The sequence below is a fragment of the Acartia tonsa genome, chromosome 14 (assembly GCF_053477335.1).
Source record: "Acartia tonsa isolate MP-2025a chromosome 14, ASM5347733v1, whole genome shotgun sequence".
Lineage (NCBI taxonomy): Eukaryota > Metazoa > Arthropoda > Copepoda > Calanoida > Acartiidae > Acartia > Acartia tonsa.
Genome location: NC_137273.1, coordinates 41147740 through 41172082, shown reverse-complemented (window position 1 = coordinate 41172082; position 24343 = coordinate 41147740). Strand labels below are relative to the sequence as shown.

Here is a 24343-nt window from a genome sequence, read left to right as displayed (position 1 = left end):
AGGTTAAAGATATATACATACAATAAACATAATATTTATCCCCCATCCCTGAAAGGGGTGGGTAAAAGCAAGATAATCAGATTAAACATAATAGGGTTGTCAAACTATAAATACTTTAATACAGGGGGGGGGGGGTTTCAAATGGCCCCACCTCCTACTCAGGGGAGATCTCTCGGACCGCCCGCAAGTTGGGAGCAAAGTTACCATACAATTAGGGCTTAGGGGTGGCGAATACCACATTTTTTCATTTAAATTTTTTTCATATTGTAAAAATAAATCTTTATCTAAATATTAAAATTTTTATCAGTGTGTATTATATTAGCTGCTTATGAAGTTGAAAGAATACCTAGAAATAAGGTGAGTAAATTAAAAAGTTGTTTTTCTTTAAAATCAAATTTTCATTTGAGGCGATGACTCTTTATGACTCAAATTGATGACCTATATTAGTTTAAAACCTGCAGTAAGATTCACTTTAAAAGAGAATCTTATCGATTCAATGGTTACCGAGATCTTAGACTGCAGACAAAGAGACAACTCAAAAAGTCAAAACTAAAATCATTATGTTTACATATTAGATAAATTTAGTGCAGTTATTCTATAGAATATTTTAGTAGAAACCTTTTTTAAAACTGTGTAGTGTGAGTATTTCGGAAATATAGAGAAACTGCGTAGTAACTAACATTTTTCTTTGTTTAGGACGAACTATTATTTCTACTGAATCAGGAACAAGCTCAACCATTCCATCATGTTATCAATGAACCCTGCCAACGTGCCACAAATTTTACTCTGTAAGTAATATCAGGGATCTAAAGGGATAAGACAATGGCTGATAAATTGATGATAATTTCCAATGATGATATGCAAAATTAACCCTTCTGTATATTAAAATTACTGGTTGAAACGTTTAAACACTTAACTATCCTAATAAATCAACCAAAGAAAATGCACTAGAGTTTCCAAAGTTATTAAGCCAATGAATAAGAAAACGTTATTATAAAACTTTTGGAAATAATAAACAGCCTATTGTCCACTTTTTCTATGAAGTAATATGACATCCGGTTGTAAATAGGTTTGATTCCTAGGTTGAATCGGATCATACTAAAGATATAAAACTTACTTTAAAAAATCCTTAGCCCAAAATTTATGTTGAGAATATGGTTTTGAAATCTAAGCGTTGTTGAAAACTTGGCACGACGTTGAAATTTTTTTTTGATAATCCAAAAAAATACACAATTTCTGACTTTTTATCTAGTCCCAAGCTGCTGAAAATATATGTGAGTTATACAAAATGTAAATACAGGTCTTTTTGGCTACGATTAATAAGTTGCTTAGCATTTAATATCATTGTTAAGCCCTTTAATCAGGGTTCGGAAGCCGCAGCTGCAGCCTCAGCCTCAGCCACCATCAGCCGCGCGGCTTACGAGAAGCCTCAAAATCAGCCGCGCGGCTTCCTCAGCCACCCAATAAGCCTCAGCCTTAGTCGCAGCCGCGCGGCTTAAAGAAAACATAAGCCACTGTAAGCCTCAGCCGCATTCAGCCACTGTAAGCCTCAGCCACTGTAAGCCTCAGCCACAAAACTCCAATTCAGCCACATTAAGCCTCAGCCGCACTAAGCCTCATTCAGCCAACGCCCCTCTAAGCCTCAGCCGCAATCAGCCGCGCGGCTTATAGTTGGGGAAGCCTCAGCCACACTCAGCCGCGCGGCTGTTAATAATTTGAAGCCGCAGCCGCACTCAGCCGCGCGGCTTCAAGAAAGCCTCAGCCGCAGCTGCAAAGTTATGATTATGCCGCAGCCGCAGCCGCGCGGCTTGATATTTGTAAGCCGCAGCCTCAGCCGCAGCTTAATTTTTTAAATTCAGCCGCAGCTTTGACACAGCCGCGCGGCTGAGATATTGTAAGCCCCAGCCGCAGCCGCAGGTGCTAAATTAGTACAAGCCTCAGCCGTCAATTCAGCCGCGGGGCTTAATTTTCATTTAATTTTGTCTGTCTGAAGCTTAAAATCTCAGCAACCACTGAACTGACAATGTTGTCCTTCTCAGGAATCCTTTAACTAAAGTAACAGGATGTCTGTGTGTCTGTACCGAAGGATCTCTCTAACCGCTGAACCGATCGGGTTCTCCTTAACAGGGTAGCTTCTCATAGGTCCTGGGAAGTTTATAACTATTTTTTTGGGGGTGGGACACCCCCAACCCCCCAAAAAAATTAAAAATCCCCCCCCCCTCAAAAAAAGAAAAAAAATTTTAAATTTTTTAAACTAAAATTAAAAATGAGGGGGGAGGCCCCCCCCCTAAAAAAAAAAAATTTCCCCCCCCCCAAAAAAATTTTTTTTTTACTTTTCTTTAAAAATTTAAAATAAGAAATTGGGTTATTAAATTTGACTCTCTCTCTTCCTCAAGTGCCCCCTAGAGGCCTCTAGGGGCGTAGCCGCTAGTTATATATATATTGACATTGGATGGTTTTGAGCTAATTTTGGGGTGGGGGTCAGACATTTCCATCGCCCAAAAATAATTTTTTTAAATGTTATACTTTTAAATTTTTTTATATTCTTTTATAAAAATTTTATCTTAAGTTTTTTTTAAAATTACAACATAGAAACTACCATCTCGAACAACTACAAAAAGTTTGAACCTGTTATGTAAGAGCTCCAGTGGCGCAATCAGTTAGCGCACGGTTCTTCTACACTGTTATGCCTGGGTTATAAGTTCGAATTTCACCAGGAGCAATACGTTTTTGAACGTTGATACTTATGAATATTATTGAATACTATTTATAGGGTAACTGCCCTACTGACGTTTGCCTAATTTTATTGTTTTTAAAAGATACAAATTTTTCAGAATTTACTTAATATTCACTATGAATTTGTATTATCTTAAATTTTTTTTCTTGTACAAGTGGCCTATTTAGCTCAATGGTAGAGCACTCGTCTTGTAAACTAGGGACCGTGAGTTCAAACCTCACAGGGGGCAATCAATTTTTGTGATACTCAAGTTATATAGTAGCTTCTCTATTATTTTTCCGTTTAGGTACGCAATACTTGTTCTATATAATTAAGCTTCTCCTACTTAGATATTTCTTCAATTTTAAATGTATTTAATACTTTGTGGTTGATGAGAGACACTGAAAAAGTTATGCAAAAAAAAAGATTTATACATATTTCATTTTTCATAGTATTTTTAAATTAATGAAAATAATTAAATTAAGATTTGGGGAGGGGGGAGGGTGTGTGTGTGTGTTTATTTTGAACACAAATTATCCTAATATGTTTTCTAACAAAAAAAATTTAAACAGCGATGTATTTTACTTTTTAAAGTTGGTTAAAAAAAGGTCTGTAAAATGCAATAAATTGTCCTGTATAAATTGCAAAAAAATCTACATAATCTTTATGTACTCGATAGATTGAAATAGTTAAATGATTATCATATATCATCCGATTTTGTTTATTTTACAAAGATGCTTACTAAAATTGATTTTATTTTCGAAACTGCAATTATTATAAAAAAAATGTTTCTTTATCTTTATCATTATGTTATACAATTTCTGAATTTATAAGCATTACATGAATCGATATATTATTACTTTGATGTTGTCCATATTTTCATGTACTCTGATAAAGAAATAATCTCATCTGGCTAAAATAACAATAACCCCCATACACCCCCTTTAATCCATCTCCCTCCTCTTATGGGATATATAAATGAACTGGCCAATAAATGAGGTCCATAATTTTATTAACAAAGAAGTTGTATCAACTTTTTTGCTTTTTATTTAAGATAGCTAGCCGGTCCTTTCAGTAAGTAGTAGATGTAAAATTTTTCAGAGAATTCAGATATGCAATCGTTTTTTTTGTAGACCTCTTATTTTTTAAGTAATTTAAGTTTTTTTAAAAAATAATTAAGTCGGTTTTAAGGTACTAAAACGCAACAAAATAAAAGAAGAAAATAGCCAGTATAAACAAAAATAGTAAGATCTTTAATTTGACACCTTACTTTTAAAATTCTGTAGAGTAATTGTTGAAAAAATCTATTTTTTTAACCTCGGTTTAATCAAAACATTAAACCTAAATATTTTCTCATACAGACATAAAAAATATGGGATCATATATACCATTAGAATGAGAAAAATAATATGAATCCATTGTAAGCAAAATTGAAAAAGTTTTAAAAAATTGTAATAAAAAATAGAAAAAATAAAAAAGTAATTTTAAGAATTGTAACTACTAAACTAGCCAATCACAAATCGCAAAAATTGACAAATCGGGAAGCTTAATCTATAAAATTAACCTATAGAATTGCCAGAAAAAAAGGAGAACGTTAATACAATATATACAATAGATACTACAATAAATATAGTGATATTAAAGAACATGTAAAGAATGAAAAATTATGAACAAATATACATCAGTCTGTTTATAAACTTCAAAACAATGCAGTTAAAAATACATTATTGTTTCTTGTGTTTAAAAAATATCTGCTACATTGCATTGTCTTTTGTTTAGGTTTTTTTCAGGTTTGGTTTAAGCTAACCCTTTAAAGCCGAAAATTATGATTCTTAAAATAAACTTATTTTTTTTATTATAGTTTTATAAAACTTTTTCAATTTTGCTTAGAATAGATTCGTAATATTTTTCTGATTCTAAAGGTATATATGAACCCATGTTTTTTATGTCTGTTTGAGAAAATATTTAGGTCTAAAGTTTTTATTAAACCGAGGTTAAAAAAATAGATTTTTTCAATAATTACTCAACAGAATTTTAAAAGTAAGGTGTCAAATTAAAGATCTTACTATTTTTGTTCATACTGGCCATTTTCTTCTTTTATTTTGTTGCGTTTTAGTACCTTAAAACCGACTTAATTATTTTTTAAAAAAACTTAAATTACTTAAAAAATAAGAGGTCTACAAAAAAATCGATTGCATATCTGAATTCTATGAAAAATTTTACATCTTCTACTTACTGAAAGGACCGGCTAGCTATCTTAAATAAAAAGCAAAAAAGTTGATACAACTTCTTTTCTTTTTTTTAATATATCCACATATTCTATTATATAAAGTGGTAATGTGAAGCTTCTTATTGATCCAGGGAAAGTTTATAATTTTTTGGGGGAAATGTATCTTTTCCCTCCCAAAAAAAGATGACCCTCAAAATAAATTATTTTTGCTTCCCTTAAAGGGAGTGTGAACGTAAAAATTTCTCATCTGATTCTTAACATTTACTAAGCACATTTCACTACACTGATCAACCAAAAATGTCCTATTCACAAAAATATCCAGAAATAATGCCTTGATTTTATGGTATTTTGAGAGGGGAAAAGGAAAAAACAGGGAAAATCTGAACGCTTTTGTATTTTATAATGTTTGTAGGGATATTTAACTTGTCATATATAGTTGAAACAATTTACTTACTGTTAAGGATTTATTTTATGCTATAAAATTGCCAATTCGTTTTTTTATAACGTAGTAATTAGGTAATAAAGACATATTTTAAATTCGTATTATTGACAAAAAAATACCTCACTGTCTACAAAGGGTTGAATCTCATAGGTTATATAAAATAATAATATCCTTTTTTATTGTGTTGAACAATAAATAACCCACTTTAGAGAATTAGTTTATAAATTTTTAGTATCAGTATAAAACTTTGGGTACCAGTTTAAAACTTTGGGTACCAGTATAATACTTTGGGTACCAGTATAAAACTTTGGGTTCTAGTACAAAACTTTTGGTTCAAGTATAAAACTTTGGGTACCAGAATAAAATTTGAGTACTAGTCTAAAACTTTGGGTACCTGTATAAAAACTTTGGATACCAGTATAAAACTTTGAGTACTAGTATAAAACTTTGGGTACTAGAATAAAACTTTGGATACCAGAATACAATTTGAGTACTAGTATATAATTTTGGGTACTAGTATAAAACTTTGGGTACCAGTATAAAACTTTGGGTACCAGTATAAAATTTTGGGTACCAGTATAAAACTTTGGGTACCAGTATAAAACTTTGGGTACCAGAATAAAACTTTGGGTACCAGTATAAAATTTTGGGTACCAGTATAAAACTTTGGGTACCAGTATAAAACTTTGTGTACCAGTATAAAACTTTGGTTACCAGTAAAATTTGGGTACCAGTATAAAACTTTGGATTCTAGTCTAAAACTTTGGGTACCAGTATAAAACTTTGAGTACCAGTATAAAACTTTGGGTACTAGAATAAAACTTTGGGTACCAGAATAAAATTTGAGTACTAGTATATAATTTTGGGTACCAGTATAAAACTTTGGGTACTAGAATAAAACTTTGGGTACCAGAATAAACTTTGGGTACCAGTATAAAACTTTGGGTACCAGTATAAAATTTGGGTACTAATTCTGAATCAAACATTTGAAAAAATCCTGCTGTCCTCCCCCCTCTTCCCTCCACTCTTATTCTCACAACCCCTAACCACCCTCAACTCTCCAAAAAATGTCCTAGAATGCATTTAAAAAATCCAATTTAGCCGAAGCCTCAGCTGCAAAGCTTATTTTATAATCAGCCATAAGATCAGCCGCAAGGCTTAATATTGTATTCAGCCGCAGCCGCATTCAGCTGCGCGGCTGAATTCAATTCAGCCACAGCCTCAGCCGCACGGCTTTCAGTAAGCCGCAGCCTCAGAATCAGCCGCGAGGCTTAATTATGTTATCAGCCACTCTCAGCCTCAGCCTCACTCAGCCGCGCGGCTTAATTTTCCAATCAGCCACTGTAAGCCGCAGCCGCTATGAGCCGCGCGGCTTTCAGTAAGCCGCAGCCTCAGCCACAAATCCTTCAGCCACTGTAAGCCTCAGCCACCCTCAGCCACTGTAAGCCTCAGCTGCTCGAAGCCTCAGCCACAAAATTCCAATTCAGCCACTGTAAGCCTCAGCCACCCCAATTCTTATTAAGCCTCAGCCGCATTCAGCCGCAGCCACTCTCAGCCGCACTAAGCCTCAGCCACTCTCAGCCTCAGCCACTTCCATAACTTTAAGCAGCCGCAGCCGCAGCCGCAAATTAGGATTCAGCCGCAGCCGCAGCCGCGCGGCTGATAGCGCGGCTTCCGAACCCTGCCTTTAATGTCCAGTTATATGAAGACCAGACAACTCTATCATACCTACAATAATTAATTAGGTTCTAATTTAAAAAAACTAAATTTCAGATTTGAGGAAAGCTTACGCATACGCAAGAACTCCAACTTGGCATCTTTAGAAATGATCCATACAGCTCAATTTGAATTTCTCTATGAACCATTCTACCTTTCACTAAACTCAGGTATATTACCAGGGAGGGAGAGGACATGGGACTGCTACCCAAAGTTTTATATCAACGTTATTTTGTTCGATGGCTCAAAAACGTCGGGTACTTTTATTAAATTTCCATTGGTTTTGTAAGAACTAGTATTGTCTAAACTTTTCAACAAAGAATTTTGATGCATTTTAGGTAATTTTGTTAATAATCATTAGAGATTTTTTTCCATTTACCGTCCATTGTCTTATCCCTGGGTATTGCATTTTAGCTCTGGTAGATCAAGCTAGCCTTGGTTATAGACAACCAACTATTGTTGGGACCCTAAAGCTAATAAAGATGGCGGCACATATTATGACGTCAAAAAAAATTAACCAATGAGAGGCCAGTATACACAGTAATTGACCAATGGTAAAATTTATAGTTGCATCTCATTGGTTAATTTTTTTGACGTCATAATCTGTGCCGCCACTTTTACTAGCTTCTCCTATTGTCTATTGGGGTCTAGAAAGACTTGGTTTAGAATTTTAGAAATAAGAAAAAGGTCTTTAATTCTCCTTTGATTCAAACGCGACCGAAATTACACTATCTGGAACAAAAAATGTTAATAGGAATTTTTCTTGTTCGCTTTATGAAAATAAACAATAAGTAGCGAAGCAAATTTTTACTTATAAATATTTTTTCTTTCTATTTCTTAAATTTGTATGAAATACAAATATTTTAAAATTAATTCTAACTAAGAAATGGTATTTATTTTCATTTTAAACTTAGGAATTATAATGATAGAAAACCACTAAAAAATTAATCTATTCAGTGCCAAAATATGAAGAAAGATTTGTTGGTTATGGTTTTACAAGAAATACACAGGTATTTTAAGTTCCTGCATTTTGGAGCCGGAGCCGTTATTTCATTGCGGCTCCGGCTCCTTGATTAATCTTTTAAATGTTTAAATTTTATAATTTGAAAACCCTTTTAAGTGTTTCAAGTTCATTTTCTCAAAAATTGAATTTTTATAAAACCATCAAAAGTCAAAAATAGACTTGGAATTGTTTTTGAGTTTTCTTGATTTTAGGCAGGAGCCAGATCCGGAGCCGTTATTTTTAGAGGCGGCTCCGTAACAAAATCAAACGGCTCCGCATCACTGTTAAGTACGAAACAAAATATCTCTAAAACTGCATTGTGACATTTTTTTCAATGATTTGTCATAATTTCTTCATCAAGTTTTGTTGTAAACTGTATAGTAATTACAGCAAATCTCTTAACATAAATCCTATCATATGAAGTGGTGATATCTTCGATTTGCTGTTAATAAAACCACTAAACAGATGTGAGTTCTTAATCTTCAGTATATAGGCTTTACACAGCTCCCACGTTAATTTAAATTTATTTCATGTTTAAATTAAAGCCATTTGAAGGTTTTGGCTATTTTTTTCTGTCCCCTTTTGAACACTTAGCCTCTAAATGCTAGGGGCGCCATCAAACATACAATAATTTTTTTTTCGTTTTGTCAAGTAATAGCATATTTTAAAGTGATTTTTTTGTAACCATCGACCAAGGACAAAAATACCAACCAAAGTTAATAGGGTTGGGCCGGATATCCGGTGTGGCCGGATATCCGGCCGGATAGTTTCAATATCTGGTATCCGGATATCCGGTATGGCCGGATATCCGGCCGCATAGTTTCAATATCCGGTATCCTGATATCCGGTGTGGCCGGATATCCAGCCGGATAGTTTCAATATCCGGTATCCGGCCGGATATCCGGCCACACCGGATATCCGGCCCAACCTTAAAAGTTAAAAAGCAGCTGCAATGCCATAATGCTAAATTTTGTTATAGACCTATGAGTTGAGTGTTGGGGGATGGACCTTTAAAGTTCTCAGTCCTGTCTATCTTGTACATTTAGGAATTAAGATAAGTAATCAGGTAAGAATACTAGGGAGAGTCCTGCAGGGATTATATAAAAAATTTAGGATAGACAAAATATGTAAAGGCGAAGCCAACCATCATCGTACTAAAATTAAAAGATTAGGGGAACAAGGCCGGACTTGTAAGGCACAAAAAAAACAGTCCCCGTTTTGTTTATAAATCAAAAAAAAGTGTTTATTTCTTTAGGTTAGGTTGTATTGGGTAATTCTAAATAGTTAGGTCACTGCAGGCATAGGAAAAAAATAACCATCCTTTTCAATTTTTTTAAAAAGGAAAGGGGGGGGGGGGGTGACTTGATTGCTTGACAGGCACTTTGTGATTAAGCCCCTTGACCTATAGTCCACTCAATGATAGAAGGATACTAAATTTTTAAAAGCGGAGCTTTTCTATAATTAGGGTCCGTCATTCCGTTACGGATAGCTTTTTTTGTTAATTTAAGCATGTTAGAAATGTCCTATCGATTTCAAACTTTGCATGATGATTCCTGTAGTAGTTAGGTACGATTTAGAAAGCAGAGCAACTCTATATAATTGTTACCTGAATGTCCGTATGTCTATTTTAAACATGTTGATTTTTAACTTTTTTAACAAAAAAAATTTATGTGATAAAATCATCCGATTTTTCTGATTTTTGGAATAATGATTCCTGGGACAACAAAGTACAATGTTATAGGCGATGCATCTCTATAATCAAGTCCTAAAAGTGTTAGTATGTCCTTAAAAATTATCCTGTATTTAAGCAGTTTTTGACCAAATTTACTTACAATTTTGTTTCTACTTTTGTTTATTTATATTCTGATTTTTAAGTTCTGACACTCTACAAGTGTTAATGTTCGTTAGTCCTACTGTTTAAGAGCTTCGCTTTTATGGATGTTATCATCCTTATTTTTCTAGGAAAGGCCATACTGGCGGGTCAAGCAAAATGATGAAAACAGAGAAATCTACAAAAAGTTTAAGAATGAGGTACAAGCCAGATATCATACTGTGCAAATCAAAAAAGTTGCAGAACCCAGTAAAAGTGTCGAACTATTACGTCAGAAAAAATTAACAATTAACCAATGAGAGACCGCTATATATTTTACCATTGGTCAATTACAGTGAATACTGGCTTCTCATTGGTTAACTGTTATTTTTTTCTGACGTCATATTTCAACACTCTTACGAGGTTCAAAGTTGCATCAAATACCAAATCTTAGAAAAACAAGAAATAAAACTAAATGTAAACATATTTGTTATTTGAAATAAAATAATTCATAGGTAAAATGAATATTCTATGGATTTAATTTTCCTTCTGTAAAGATATTAAATTAATAATTTTTTCTCAATAAAGAAAATTCAAATTTTTTGGCATTTTAAAATTGTAGCTTTTCGTTTACTTGGTGGCGAGTTTATTAATGAAAGAAGACAATAGCATAACCCTCCCCCCCCCCACACCCACAAACTGAACTATCTACTAACATTTACAAATAAGAATAAGGGAAAAATTATCTTTAGCACAGGTAATTTGTCTTGAAAAAGTAGGAAAATCAAATTTTAAATGTATCTGGAAAAAAATATATTCTACGTGATAAAACAAGAAATTTTTTGGGTTACAATATTTAATTAAATTATCAATGTCTTTATAAAATACAAAAAAATCCACTGATAAATTTCAAATACAAAATAAATAATCTTTAGGCATGATTTTCAGCAAGAATTAATAATTTACATGATTTCAGTACAACCCTTATCCCAAGCTCCTATGCAGAGAGCATCATTATTTAGGGTTACTTGATATTAGACACCTGACATACTCTGTGAGATAAAAATAAGGAGCTCCCATGATTTAATTGGTCAAGTCATATTGTGCTTGATCTGAACGTGGAGCTTGGGCAGGCCCTATTTTTCTCCACCTACTAAGATGTAAACACTTTAGTTGGCTAATCAATTAAACATCATTTCTTCTATATATATAAGTTGTTAAAAAAATGAACAATTAATAAACAATGATAATTTATAAAAAAATTATTTATTCAATCAATTGTGAAAAAAAATCCATGAACTTTTAATTTGATGCAGTAAGATTAGCAATTTCTGAAGAACACAAGCTTGATATTTTTCCCAAATCACTTGTTGTTAATGGACCATCATACATTCCACTAAAACATATGCATGTAAAATAAGGATAACTACATTCATAAGTAAAAAGCACATAATAATCATGAATTAAACTGACATAGTTGTCCAAAGAAAAGATGCCCTAGTTTAATAAAATCTGAGAAAAGACAGAAAGTTACATTAATGATTAAATCATAAATCTTTAAAAAAAAAACGGCCGACGGTATACTTGTGCGGGTATAATATTCCTATATTTCCTATACTAGTAATTTTGTACCTATCCGTAAAGTGCAAAGCCCCATGAGAGTAGAAATCAAGGAAAAGTTGCACCACATGTTGTGACATAGTTGTTACTTTTACCACAAAAAAATTTGGGGGTGGTAATTTTTGTTTTTTTTTTATGGGGGGGGGGGGGCGGGCGGTCATGATTGTTCCCAACAAATTAGATTAGAACCTTTGCAGGACCAATATCTATGTTTACTCAAGAGTAGAGCAAATCCATTCAGCAGATATCTAGATCTTGAGCTTAATATGGGCAGATGTATAGACATCATTCCTATCTGTATTCTAGATGTATACTTACTCTATTTCTAAATCCCCCATGTCTGCAACTTTTATTCTATCGATCTCATACTGATAATTTGTAGTAGGAAACTGTATACATCCAATCAGATGAAACCTTAAATAATTTCATATAAAAAATTTTGGTTATTTGAAATTAATTTTGGTTGGTTGGCTCAAAACTAGCTGAGTAAAATCTTTGGAACCAAATTTCATATTCAAAATTTATTTAAAATCTTAAACAGTTAGAGCAGTGTATTTCTTGCAGGGTTCCTTTAAGATCCCTGATTAACACCAAAATATTTTCCATATTATTTATTTTTCCATCAAAAAAAATTATGTTTACCATTGATTGCCATAATTAGACATGTCTTTAGAAGAAGAACCACCAGGTGCTTCAACATAAATACATATTGTATTAGATACTTTAAAAATTTAGGCTCCAATGTTTTTTATTATTGGATTTGCCATCTATGAGAATGTGACATTTTTAAATTTGTTTATCTTTAGCAAATATGATAGTTTCCTCTTGTCATTTGCTTTTCTATATTTCAGTAATATTAAGAAGGAGATTGTATTGTTTGTCTACAATATCCAGAACACTATCCAGTGTACTTACAAATTATCTGGCTTATTTGACAAAAGTTGTAATAGTACCTAGAACAGTCTTTAGCTCATAATCATCAAAAGAATATGCCTTTGAACCAACTTTAATATTTTGAACATCAGTTGCTCTTAAAAGAAATGGATCTATAAAGGACAACGGCAGGTAAAAAAGAGATTCCAGAGTTTGTACTCAGGCTCCATTTTTTCATCATTTATTTTTAGGCCAATGCTGTATTTTCTGAGAAAATATAATTTCAAAACTTTTCCCCCATAGTTGGCAACTGTGTTCTAAAAAGAGAGTTAGTTCAGAGGGTAATATGAATGTATATGGATGGGTAAATGGTATTTGGGAAAGGTGTTGGGAATAAAAAAATATTGAAGTTTGTTTTGAACATTAGTAATTTTTAAATTTTTATTTTCTTAGTAACTACCAACTATGACCTATAAATAAACAATAACAAAAAACGGGTTTGATGCCTAAAATTAAAGATACTAATTTAGGAACCTCTGTTTTAACTGCCTTGGTCCTTTACAAGATAATACTTTATGTTATAAAAAAGATTTAATAAAATATATATTAAAGTCTGGTTTTTAACCTAACCATAGGGCCCTATCTCTGCAAGGCCTTAACGCCAACGTCTACAGTAATCTCTTGTTTATGTCTTTTAAACTGATATGGTTCTTTACAGTTAGCTTCTCATGAGTAAAATTCCCCACCTCCAAATATTTTTTTTATAATTTTCTTTTAAAAACAAAAATTGAAAATGGGGAGTGATCAATTGCCCCTTTCCATAAATAACCAACCTAAAAAAAAATTTCACTTTTTCTTTCTCAACTTAAAAATGTTTTTGCAGCCACTAGTGTATCAAAAAGTTCTTCACAAATGCAATAGAATGAAATTATGCTAGGTTTACTCTTACCTTAGAAGTAAGGCATAGGATTTTAATCCCTTTTCATAGTTATTAAGCATTGTAAGCATAACCTTCTTTTCTAAAGATTAGATTTAAATATCTTTCTTTTTTATATTTTACAAAAATCTAATAAAATTTCTTCAGGAAGAAAGAAAAAATATTACCATAAGTGTATCCCTTTTGTTGTTGATTTCATCACAATTTATGAATTAAAATTTTCAGTCATAATTTTCATTATTTTATAATTAGTAGTGTAAGAAGAGGATAGAGCTAAAGTTGTTCACTTACAATTATACTAGCGGCTACGTCCCTATAGGCCTCTAGGAGAACATAAGAAGGGGGTTAGCTGCATTCCATAACCCAATTGTTTTTTTTAGATTTAAATAAAAAAAATTTAAAATTTGGGAGGGGGTGGGTCGACCCTCCCTCCCTAGTTCTAAATTTAGTTTGAAAAATCTTTATTGAATTTCTTTTAAAATTTTTTTGGGGGAAATTTCTTTCTTGGCGCGATTTTTCTTGGGTGAGTGGTGGTACCCTCCCCCAAAATAGTTATAAACCTTCCCAGGACCTATGAGAAGCTACCCTGTAAAGGAGAACCTTATTGGTTATCCTGTTACTTTATAATAAGGGATATACTAGTTCCTTCGCCCCCATCCTTTTACACATGATAAATAGAACCAAAGACCAACAATTTCTGAGATCTTTAGCTTTAGACAAAAAACTATAGGATAATTTTTATAATTGATTTAATAAATAAATTGCGATTCTTTCATTATTTTCTGATCTTCTAAACTTTGAAAACCAACCACCCTCACAATTCAGCTAGAAAAAAAAATTAGATTTAAAAATTCCTGCAAAGCCAGATAAGAAGTATTAAAAATATTCTCACCATATCTGAGTAGTATGTATGACTTGGATCTATTATTTGACAACCATTCATCTATTAAAAAACATTTAAATTCAACCTTCTTGCAGAAATACTGCACAATAAAAGGTTTATTCTTTGAAATTGAAGTTAATCTAAAAATGCTTTTCTTTTAGTATAATTCTGACTTTTGCAAGCCCTGAGAGATAAAAAAAATACATTAAAATATAGTTCTAAAGTGTGTACTTACAGGCTCCCAATCAGCTCTGAATCCAATAATCTTCATATCTGCATCAAATCCATTATCTGGACCTCCTAACATCCAATACATAGATTTTGATGGTCAAGTTTTCAATAATTTATGAAGGTCCCCTCATTAATGAGCATCTACTATGTTAATCTGTTGGCCATTCCCAAGGAAATGTTAAAGGAAAATGTGAAAATATGATTTTCTTGACTGGAGGAAATTTTTCTATAGAGAAATATGATTTTCTGTTCTTCTTTAATATTTAGTAGAATGCCAATTTTTGTTGTGAAGATTCTGCTTTTCAATGGCTTCTATCTTACTTAGTTCATTAGTATAATAAGGCTATGAGTACTATCCAATACATTATATTTTCTCGGTTGTTAGTCAAGATAGTTGGTAGATTTTTTTAGATGATCCTTCTGATTCATAACTACTCACTTAATCTGTTTTTCTGTCAATTACACTTTTGTTTTAGTAAATTGATTCAAATTTATGGATGTTATCATCCTGTTTAATTATAAGCTTAGAGTTAAGCTCAAATCAATTTACAGATTTACAATGACTAAAATATAAGTTGTATTCAAAATTATGATTCCTGTGAATGAAAGAACAAATGATAGAACATTATCTTCCCTAAAAAATTTCAATGTAGATTAGTTTCTTTCTTATGAAAATAACTGGCGGCTACGCCCCTAGAGGCCTCCAGGGGCACTTGAGGAGGGGAGAGTCGAATTTGATAACCCAATTTCTTAATTTAGATTTTAAAAGAAAAAGTAAAACAAAATTTTTTTTTGGGGGGGGGGGGGGTAGCCCCCCCCCATATTTTTAATTTTAGTTAAAAATTAAATTTTTTTTTTTGGGAGGCGGGAATTTTTTTTATTTTTTGGGGGGTTGGGGGTGTCCCACCCCCCAAGAAAATAGTTATAAACCTTCCCGGGACCTATGAGTAGCTACCCTGTTAAGGGGAACCCGATCGGTTCAGCGGTTAGCGAGATCCTTTGGTACAAACAAACACAAAGACACACAAAGGATATCATTTGATTTAATTAATGGAGTATAATATTTCATATGAAATGCATTAATGAATTAATCAAGGAAAATTTTATTACGTTTTAGTTTGAATGGCTGCTGATTCCAAATCACATGTTGCCTGGTTTCCAGGACATTGCATGTCTAAGTTGTAATATCTGTCTTTTTGACCTGAAAGTAAAGTATTATTTCATAATAGTAATTTTTCTCATCCTATTATAAACAGATTTCTGCCAATATAAAATGTACAGTTATTAGATTTAAACCACTTTTTTAGCCCTGATTCATGAGTGTATTGACAAAAAAAAACTTGTTTAATCTTCTGATTGTACATTTTTATATTCATAGAAAACTGGATATAGTACGATGCTAGACATAGTTCTTTCGTATGGATGAGAACCGGTTCCTATCAACTGGATTCGAATGAATACAAGAATAGTTATTTCTCGCATCGTATTATAAAGGGCTTTCCGCGGATATAGAATGTACAATTATGAGAGTAAAACTAGTTTTTTTAGCTTGTGCCTTCGGTTTTAATCTTTTGATTTTCATAGAAAATTGGATTTAATACAATGCTAAACATATTTTTTTTCAGTATGGCTGAGAACTGGTTCTAATCCACCGGATACTAATCGGTTTCAAAGTGATATGGGAATAGTTATTTCTCGCATCGTATTATAAACGGAATTCCGCGGATATAGAATGTACAATTATAAGATTAAAACTAGTTTTTTTAGCCTCGAGGTGCCGAAGGCACCGGCTAAAAAACTGGTTTTAATCTTATAATTGTACATTTATATATTCGTAGAAAGCTAGATATAATACGATGCTAGACATAGTTTTTTCGTATTCATGAGAACCGGTTCCTATCCACCAGATTCAAATGAATATGAGAAAATATTTTCCAATCTTTTTTGCCATACCTTCAGCAGATATAATGGCAGTGTAATTTTTAGAAGGTGCTGTTATCCTTATTCCATTGCCAACCTTGAAAAATAACCACCTTATTATCTGATATATAATTTACATTGATGTAATAAACTTATTATAAATTATTTTTTACTTTTGCTGTTGTAACACCATTAGCAAATCCGCCATCTAAAATAAGTAATATGAATTTAAGCATAATGAATTCAATCAATAAAAACATTATTGTTATTTATACTTTCCTTTAACTTGAGATTTAGCAACTTTTGTTATAAGCATTAAATAGTCAAACAGAATATTAAAGAAACATCATTAGTTTCTCATCAAAACATTTTTATAAATTCTACCTGGGTTTAATACACTAACACTCTCAATATTATGTTCATTCCTAAAGAAAATTATATGTGGAGTATTGAAACTAAATTAATTAAGAATCTTTTCCTTTATTAAGTAAAAATAATCATAATTGAGTTCAACTATTTTAAGTGAAACAAATAATCTGCAGTTGCAATTAGCTATTTTTTTTTTTACAGCCATAACTGAAATTGCAGTCAACTGACAAACATTTCAATGCTCCACAATTAAAGCTTTCAATGATTAAAAAAAATTAAAGTTAAAAAACCAATTTTAAAAATTCTTAGATTGATTACCCTTATTTCTAAACTTTTAAACAATCCACAAACATAAAATTAGATTTTAGAAATTGTGAAACTTACTTTTGTACAACATTTGTCACAGTTATTGTTTTAGAAGCATTACCTTAATTGGAAATTAAATGATTATTTATTTCAAAATGGCCTAAAATAAATTCATAGAAAAAACTAAAAGAAAATATTTTTTTTTAGTCTTACCCTCAACTTGACCAAGAAAAAAGCATGCCTAAAATAATTTAAATGTTATCTTGTTAGATTTCAAAAGATTTACTAAATCTTATTTCAAATAATACATACTAGTCATTTTGTGTTAAAAAATAATTTTACTTTTAAGACAAAAGTAAATATTTTAGATTTGGTTTTCTTACTTGAACAAGGAGATATACCAATGGCTGATAGACAGTCATTTTGTATCTGCAAAAAGTTAAAAATATCAATTAAATGATCTTTTTTGCCATGAAATAATTGCTTGTATTATTTAAAAGTAGGTTACAAAACTGTTATATAATGTGAGCATTTAAAAAATATATCATATTAGCTTTTAACAACTATATACAATATTGCTCAAAATTTAAAGTAAGGTTTTGTGTTCTTTACTTAGGATTATTCCCTATGTTCTCTTCCTGAAATATTTGAGTGTTATTTGTTTTTGATCTTGAAAATTTAAATATTGAAACAATAGATCTAAAAAAATTTTGAACTTGTTTATTCGCATAAACATTTAAAGGAATCAGAAATAAAATACTTCAGCTGTAACCAACAACTGAATAAATTTGAATAAAATTTTTGGTAATTTCAGTTGATTTTTTTATGATATTGAAAGTGTATACCTTTGAAGTGTAGATGACATTTTTATCTGCCCCCCCCCCAAAATATTATTTCATATAACTTTTGCTTGTTGGCTATACCTTCAAAAATTTTTGTGCACTTATGTCCTTTTTTTGTATGAGGGGAGTCTCTCAGAAATATGAACACATCCTTTTCTAAAAATAAAGTTAATTGAATTATTTTGGATATAATATATGTTTTCTATTTATAATTAGCAATAACTTATGTATTTTCTTTAATCTTTTAAAATTATAAGGATTCATTTAAATTTAACTGTCAAGTTTGTTTTACACCTTAAGTATCTTTAACTATTAAAATATACAATAATTTTTAAAAAGATTACTTTGTACACAAAGGTCCAAATTGGGTACAATAACATCTATTACACCCTTGTTCATCAAGGAAACTTGCTCCTACAGCTCTATGATTACCAAATTGATCAATGCATGGTTTCTCTGGAACACACATCTTTCTAGAAAATTTTAATCATTTCAAATTAAGATGTCTGTTATTTCCATATCTAAGATCTAAATAATTTAAGAAAATACTACTGGCAAAGGGATAAAAAGGGAGCAGAAAATAGCCTAAAACCTAAAAATGTGAAGCTTCTCTAAAAAGGAGAACTCAAGAAAGTTCAGAAATCTTTAGCTTCGGATTAAAAAAACCTTACTTCTTCATGTAATAGGATTAAGATTCTAATAATCTAACTTGGTGCAAGCTTCAGTTCCACCAGGCATACACCAGCAAGTGTTACATTGATCAGGACTTGGGAAACTTTCACCAATCTCATGACTCTTTCCTGTTTCATCAATACACTTTTCTTTCTCATTACAGTCAAACCTTTATAGTAAATCTGGATCAAATAATAAAGACAAGAGAATTAAACTGTAAAAGCCTGATAAATAGAGGAAATAGTAGTTTTCGCGATATTATGTAAAAAGTGAGCAAGCTTCCAGTCAAATGCGCTTATTAAATCTAACTGTTCTTAATGTTGACCAAACACATATAACTATTTAAAAACAAATAAGCGCATTTGACAGGAATCTTACTCAGGAATTTTGCAAAACCTACTATTAATAATGAATATGTTAGGTCAACCTTTATAAAAAGGATTATTTAGGTCAAACTTAGGAATTAATATTTTTGTTAGGATAATATTAAGAATATAATGCACATATTTAAAATAACAATAAAGTAACAGGATGTTTGTTTGTTAGTACCAAAGGATCTCGCTAACCGCTGAATGGATCGGGTTCTCCTTAATTGGGTAGCTTTGCATAGGTCCTAAGAAGGTTTTTAACTATTATGGGGGAGGGTACCACCATCCTTCAAAGATAAATTGAAAAATTATCCCCCCCCCCCCAAAAAAAACATCTAAAATAAAAACTCAACTCCCAACTTAAGTGTCCCTAGAGGCCTCTAGGGGAGTAGCCGCTAGTATATTATATGTTTATAAAAATGATGAACTCTTACTTTGTACAGGTTTCCTCTTTAGAATAACTATTACAAGTGCAAGAATTACATCCATCAGGAGCAGGGTAGTCTTCACCTTCAATATGCAGTTTTCCACTGGAATCCACACATTTTCCAATTCCAGGCATGCAACCTTTCCTAACAAAGGAAATAGTAGCTTTCACAAAATTCCGTAAAGTTGTGAGTAAGTTTCCATTCAAATGCGCTTTATGGTCTAACTGTTTTCAAAATATGCATTTAATTATACTATGCGTTTGGTCAACATTTAGAACATTTGACTGGAAGCTTGCTCACAATTTTACGGAATTTTGCAAAAGCTACTATTCCCTTATATCTATAATACAAAGTAGCTTGATGTCTGTCCGTCTCTCCGTCTGTTTGTCCGTCTATCTGTCCCTTAAGATCTCGGTAATTACTGAACCGATTGGATTCTACTCTTCAGGGTATATACCTATTGGTCCTGTGGTGGTTTTAAGCTATTTTCTTGGGGTTGGGACACCCCCGACCCCCCCAAAAACAAAAAAAATCCCCCCCATTTTTTTTTTTTTTTTTTTGTAGAAATATCCTTGGTCCTTTGTAGAAGATTTCCTTTGTGGAATTTTTCCTTTCTGAAGATTTCCTTTGTGGAATATTTTTTTTTTACAAATTTCACCTTACTTTTTTTACCATCTCTTGGGGCAAAGCCCCTAGAGGCTAGGGGCGAAGCCGCTAGTGTTTTATTATAAAAGTAAAATAAGTCATACATTCAATAATTAAAAGTTGAAGGAATATTTGACAAAACTGATTAGGAACCATGTATTATTGAAAACTGCATTTCAGTTTTTAGGATTTTTTAAAATAGTAATATATATCAACTATTTAAACATGGTGTCTTTTCTTGCTTAACTTAAAAACTTTGAAAATGTTAACCAAATCTAGATTGTATTGTACAATTTAGCAGGGACCAAACTCAGGGGCGTCCAAGCTTTTTATTTTGGGGGGGTAAAATTTTTTTAAGGGGGGGATAATTTTTTTTGTTAGAGTATTCTATTTTTTGGGGGGGTATTACCCCCCCAAGATTGTTTGGGGGGGGGTAAATACCCCCTCCTAAATGGTTGGGGGTGCCTACGGCACCCCCAGGGTAGGGGTAAATTTTAAATGGGGGGGGGGGGTAATCGCCCCATTATCCCCCCCCCCCCTTGGACGTCTATGACCAAACTTTTCCACCATTATGATTTTAAATAATGGAAAGAATAATTTGATTTAATCATTTCCAGATAAAAAAAACTTCTATATTTAGTGTGAAACATTCCATTTCTTTCCCGGCCAGGAGACCCTAAACAAATTCTTATCCTCCCCAGAAGGAATAAATTTTATTTCTAACTATTGCTCCATCCTTTATTCCCATATAAACACCCCCTAAATTTGTAGTAAGATAATCCGTTTCCTATCCCGAGATCTTAATTAGCGGATTTATGAAAACTTTTTTTTGAAGATTTTAATGGAAATTCCAGAGAGAAAGGAGACAATGTCCCCAAAGTTTTATGATATCGTTTTCTTATTCGTTGGCTTCACAACTTTTGGGACTTCAGTGTATTTTGATGAGTTGATTCATTAAGTTGAGTGTTCAATCGTTGCAACCACTAACTTCAATCTATAGAAGGGGTAATTTTGTTTATTATCATTGGGGATGTACATTAATTGATTAGTCATTGTCTTATCCTTTTGGATCCCTGAAAAATTCTAAATCTGTCAAGGAGAAAAAGTTACTAGAAAGGAGGAGAGAAAAACTTAAAACATGTTTTAAACATAAAACAATACAATTTTTTTTCCATAATAGTGATTAGAAATAATACATTTCCTCTTACCTTGTGCTAGATTCACCTCCATTAGGAAGGCACGTGCACAAGTTACAGCCATCCAGACACGTGTAGGATTCTCCTGGTTTATGCCTGCCACCATCATAATCAACACATTTATATTTGACATAACTCTTCTTCTCTTTCTTATACATGCTATAGCTATTAATGATCACAATTAAGGATATAAGGATTGCTGTCGAAGTCAGGATTTTCATTTTTGTCTGAAGAGGTTATAAGTTTATTTTGTTGTTATTGTAGAGAAGAATGATTGTAGAATATACGTGGATATTATGACAGGAGAAAAATTGTCGTCAATTTAGGTTGCAACATCCATTTATTGGTCGGGCCGTTTATCCAGTAGGAGGGGAGGAGATGGGGCAAAGGAGCGGGATGAATGAGATCGTTATTTTAGACTGGTACAGAGTTCACTTTATCTTAGAACATAAAAATATGGTGAAAGATCCAAGTAAAAATGAATTCATTTAGAGAAGCTACACTGTACAAATTTTATTTGTGTGGTGAGGGAAGAAAGTCAATCAAAATAATTCTGACGTCATAAAAATGAGGGATGAGGACTGAAGGTGTGGAAAATAAAAACCTCTAAAAAAGAAATGAATAATTCCTCAGTTTTATGACGTCACATGCTGATTTTTGAGCGACTGGAGGTTTATTCAAAAGTGCCTAGTCAAGCACAGAAACCCCCGGCCCCGCTTGTTTTGAAATAAATTAGTGGAGTTATCTTGTCTTATGTTTGAATTTTACTTTAGGTCAGGCGAGGTAAGGTTAGGTTAAATTGGGTACAGGGTAGCCTTCGCAGTGGTTAGGCATAATGAAACAAGGATGACAACATCCATAAAAGCGAAGCTCTGGAATGTATGACAAACGAACATTAACACTTGTAGAGTGTCATAACTTTAGAAGCAGATATATAAATGAGACTAAAGAAAAATATAAGTATATTTTTCATAAAACTGCTTAAATTCAGGATATTGTTTTAGGACATACTTATATAATTAGGACTTAATTGTACCTAACTGTTATAGAAATAATCATGCAAGGTTTAAAATCGATTGGACAATTCTAACATTTCTAAATTAACTAAAAGAGCTAACCGTTACTGACTGATGTTTGGACGGATGGACCGACCCTAATTATAGAATAGCTTCGCTTTAAAAAAACAGCCACTGTATTTTCAATTATAAAATTGAGGGGGAGGTTGAAGTTCCCTTCTTGCTAAACACTTTGAGAGAAAACACCGATGATTTTTAAAAGCAAAGATTTTAATTACGTCCGTTACGGTGAGCTCTTTTCATTGATTTAAACAGGTTAGAATTATCCTATCGATTTCTAACTACTTTGCATGATAAACAGTTAGGTACGATTCAGAAATATAATCATTACCAGAAAGTCCGTACGTCTATTTATACATGCTGATTTTTCAATTTTGACAACATATTTTTGTTTTATAAAATTATCCGATTCATCTGATTTTTGGTATACTGATTCCTATTACAACAAGGTACAATGTTATAAGCGAAGCATGTCTATAATAAAGTCCTAACAATTATGTATGTCCTTAAACATTATCATGTATTCAAGCAGTTTTGCAACAATTTACTTACAATTTTGTTTAGATTTTGCATTAAACTTCTGCTTATTCAGTTATGACACTCTACAAGTGTTAATGTTCGTTTGTCTTTGCTTTTATGGATGTTGTCATCCTTGTTTTAGCGATGTATTGCTTAAATAAAATAAAGGAATGAATTAGAAATATGAAAGAAGCAAGCAGCAATGTTGTTATCACTAGTTTTCCTCAAACTAATTAATATTCAATATTTCTATGTCCTGATTTTTAATTATTTAAATGTTTTCAAAACATTATTTCATAATTTTAAATAAATTTCTTTATATTTAGAACAAATTTAATAAAACATGAAATATGATATTAAATATAGAAGGGGGGGGGGGGTACAAAGGTTTAATAAATTTTCCAGTATGGATTCAAATCCGATAATATCCACTGCTGGATTAAAACCGGTTCTCAGCCAAACTGAAAAATCATGTATAGCATTGTATAACAGGTGATTTTCCACTAATATTGAAATAAAAATCATAAAATCATTAACAGCTCTAAGTCTTAAGGGGATAAAAAATCTGGTTTTAATTATTTTTTATTTTACAATCCGCAAAAAGCTATAATACAATGCGATAAATAATTTCTTTCTTTTTGCTTCCAAGGACAGATTTTCAATCGTGACAATTTGATTCAAGGTTTATGTTCAGCACAGTGGGATCTTTTGAAAAAAATCGGGACATTCAAAAAATTTTAGATCGACTTTTATCTATCCTAGGAATTAATAATGGCTGTAAGTAGACAGCTAGAATAGAAATTTTTTAAAAATATTAATTTTTGGCGGATTTATGCCATTTTTAAAAAAGGTAGTAAAATATTTCTTTTCAGTTTTGATGATTTTCCAGATTTTTTTACACAATTTTTTCAAAGCAACAAAAAATACATTTATGTTCAGCATATGCAAATAATTTTTGATTGAGGTACTTTTCAGATACCTGTACCAATGTCTAATTAAAGAAAAATTTAAAAAAAATATTTTTTTGGTGGTGTAAATTGACATTTTGTGAGAAAATTTCACCAGAAATATTAAGATTTTTAACCCCAAAAAATCAGTTTTCTCCATTTTACCCAAAAACGGCCAGGAGGCCCCGGGTTTTGCAATAATAATATTAATATGCAACATGTATTGTGTATAAAACAGTTTTAACAACCTGGGGCCTCCCGGCCGTTTTTGAGTAATTGGGCATTTTACATTGCATGGTTTGAACAATTTCGTTCTTGTTAATTTTAAATTTTCCTTCGTTAGAGGGGGAAGGAGTCATTTTAGAGCCCAAAGTCATCTCTGCAATATTTTCAAACTTTTTAAGGCGGATCTTTCTTGACTTATGCATCATTTGCCTCTGGCGAACCGTTTCGCCGTTATTTGCCGCCGTTGGCGTGATTTTTAACGATTTTTGCCGTTCTCGCGGTTTTAATGGACATTTAAGGGTTAAAGGAGTCGTTAAATAAAGATGACTTATAAATACTTTTATTTTAGCAATTAAATTTGCTAAATTT

At 32.1% G+C, this 24343-nt stretch overlaps 4 protein-coding genes and 1 non-coding gene across 5 annotated transcripts; 2 read left to right on the top strand and 3 right to left on the bottom strand.

The window, feature by feature from the left end:
* The first annotated feature begins 241 nt into the window (after positions 1-241).
* On the top strand, positions 242-10356 carry LOC145306068 (beta-1,4-glucuronyltransferase 1-like). The gene is made up of 6 exons (XM_080147999.1): positions 242-357; positions 697-788; positions 7162-7274; positions 8062-8114; positions 9087-9173; positions 10070-10356. Exons 3-6 carry the CDS (start codon positions 7214-7216, stop codon positions 10235-10237), a joined length of 369 nt encoding a protein of 122 aa, XP_080004125.1. The 5' UTR covers positions 242-357; positions 697-788; positions 7162-7213; the 3' UTR covers positions 10238-10356.
* On the top strand, positions 2895-2966 carry TRNAT-UGU (transfer RNA threonine (anticodon UGU)). The gene has a single exon. It is a non-coding gene; the product is annotated as a tRNA-Thr (tRNA).
* Positions 10357-11167: 811 nt separating the features above from the next.
* Positions 11168-13550, bottom strand: LOC145305695 (uncharacterized). The gene is made up of 6 exons (XM_080147406.1): positions 13515-13550; positions 13360-13429; positions 12491-12567; positions 12180-12228; positions 11856-11951; positions 11168-11313 (listed from the first exon to the last, which is right to left on the bottom strand). The coding sequence occupies exons 2-6, from the start codon at positions 13416-13418 to the stop codon at positions 11220-11222; spliced, it is 375 nt and encodes a 124-aa protein (XP_080003532.1). The 5' UTR covers positions 13419-13429; positions 13515-13550; the 3' UTR covers positions 11168-11219.
* Positions 13551-14072: 522 nt separating this feature from the next.
* LOC145305694 (uncharacterized) lies at positions 14073-17483 on the bottom strand. Its single transcript, XM_080147405.1, has 11 exons — positions 17440-17483; positions 17270-17297; positions 17135-17177; positions 16766-16806; positions 16555-16589; positions 16415-16478; positions 15572-15662; positions 15060-15095; positions 14466-14532; positions 14240-14290; positions 14073-14172 (listed from the first exon to the last, which is right to left on the bottom strand). The coding sequence occupies exons 1-11, from the start codon at positions 17476-17478 to the stop codon at positions 14086-14088; spliced, it is 582 nt and encodes a 193-aa protein (XP_080003531.1). The 5' UTR covers positions 17479-17483; the 3' UTR covers positions 14073-14085.
* LOC145305693 (uncharacterized) lies at positions 17478-21430 on the bottom strand. The gene is made up of 6 exons (XM_080147404.1): positions 21220-21430; positions 19373-19510; positions 18608-18739; positions 18243-18371; positions 17980-18054; positions 17478-17694 (listed from the first exon to the last, which is right to left on the bottom strand). Exons 1-5 carry the CDS (start codon positions 21426-21428, stop codon positions 18000-18002), a joined length of 663 nt encoding a protein of 220 aa, XP_080003530.1. The 5' UTR covers positions 21429-21430; the 3' UTR covers positions 17478-17694; positions 17980-17999.
* Positions 21431-24343: the final 2913 nt, after the last annotated feature.